The following is a 1,323-nucleotide window of genomic DNA, read 5'->3' on the forward strand; positions in this document are numbered from 1 at the left end:
GGCTACCCCGCGTCTGGGACGTGACCGGCTACCCCGCGTCTGGGACGTGACCGGCTACCCCGCGTCTGGGACGTGACCGGCTACCCCGCGTCTGGGACGTGACCGGCTACCCCGCGTCTGGGACGTGACCGGCTACCCCGCGTCTGGGACGTGACCGGCTATCCCGCGTCTGGGACGTGACCGGCTACCCCGCGTCTGGGACGTGACCGGCTATCCCGCGTCTGGGGTAGCAGGGCACGTATTTCTTTGCTGCAAAAAGTTCGGAGTTGAAGTTTTTCTCCTTTTAGCTTTCTGGAGGAAACACCGAGCTGTGTGTGTGGAGGAATCTCCCCTCGTAATACCGGAACAATCTGATTGGATGCCGGCATTGTACAGCCAACGGGGCCGACTAGGAGGTTCCTGAAGCTCGGCCCGGCGGCAGATTCCTCCATTCGCGCAGCCCAGCGGCAGGGGGCGGAGTGTACGCGGTCTTTAGGGCGGTGAAGCAATGATGAGGCCCGATCCCCAATTGTTTTCAGTCACCATGGTGACCCGGCACCGTCCAGCCCTGGAGGAGTCTGACTGAATGGGAGGGGTCTAATTTCCTCAGTGGGAGTGGTCTGATTTCCAAATGGGAGGGGCACGACTCCTAGAATGGGAAGTCTGATTCCTGATGAATCTCCCGACAGGGGACGCAGAGGGTGAATCTCTGCAATGGGGACGCACAGACCCGAATCTCATACTTTTATTGATCGTTCACCCGGGAGTGGGAGGAGCTTTTGTCCGGTACTCACCCCGCAGGAGGAGGAGAAAAACACACGACACTCTCCGCGCCGCCATCTTCAGCCCCGAGGATGTACTAAGCCCCGCCCACCGCCGGTCATTGGTGTACCATTCCCAGGATGTATTAAACCCCGCCCACCGCCCATCATTGGTCCATTATTCCTGACATCTAACGGTATTCCCGCATGAAGGAATATTATCGCCCTCTGCTGGTCCATCTCCGGTATTACACCTCCCTCTGTCTTCTATACGGGACAATGTAATTCTGCCAACGCCCCCTGCTGGACATTCTTTACTATTACAACCTCCGTTATCTCCAATGTGAAGCATTACTATGTACTGAGCGCCCCCTGCAGGTCACCTTCAGGTATGACACCCTCCCTGTGTCTTTTATGAAGAACTCTGGAGGGGTCTTTGGCGTGTTTTACCGAAGACAAAAAATAGCTGCAAACTGAATTCCATCATCCAATCAGGAGCAAGCAATGATGATTTGGGGGATTCGTACCACATTGACAAAGCTGAGGGGAAATTTACTTGCGAAAGAAGCCGCCTGTCTGTCCT

General features: G+C 56.1%; 1 protein-coding gene across 1 annotated transcript in view; it reads right to left on the minus strand.

Annotated features, from left to right (window-relative positions):
• Positions 1–850, minus strand: part of JAM3 (junctional adhesion molecule 3) — a 20,524-nt gene extending 19,674 nt beyond the window's left edge. The window contains 1 exon segment of the mRNA XM_018574195.1: positions 774–850. Coding sequence (XP_018429697.1) covers positions 774–819 — 46 coding nt within the window. The 5' untranslated portion in view covers positions 820–850.
• Between the last annotated feature and the right edge of the window lie 473 nt (positions 851–1,323).

The sequence above is a fragment of the Nanorana parkeri genome, unplaced genomic scaffold (genome assembly GCF_000935625.1).
Source record: "Nanorana parkeri isolate BGI_ZX_2015 unplaced genomic scaffold, ASM93562v1 scaffold2801, whole genome shotgun sequence".
Taxonomy (NCBI): domain Eukaryota; kingdom Metazoa; phylum Chordata; class Amphibia; order Anura; family Dicroglossidae; genus Nanorana; species Nanorana parkeri.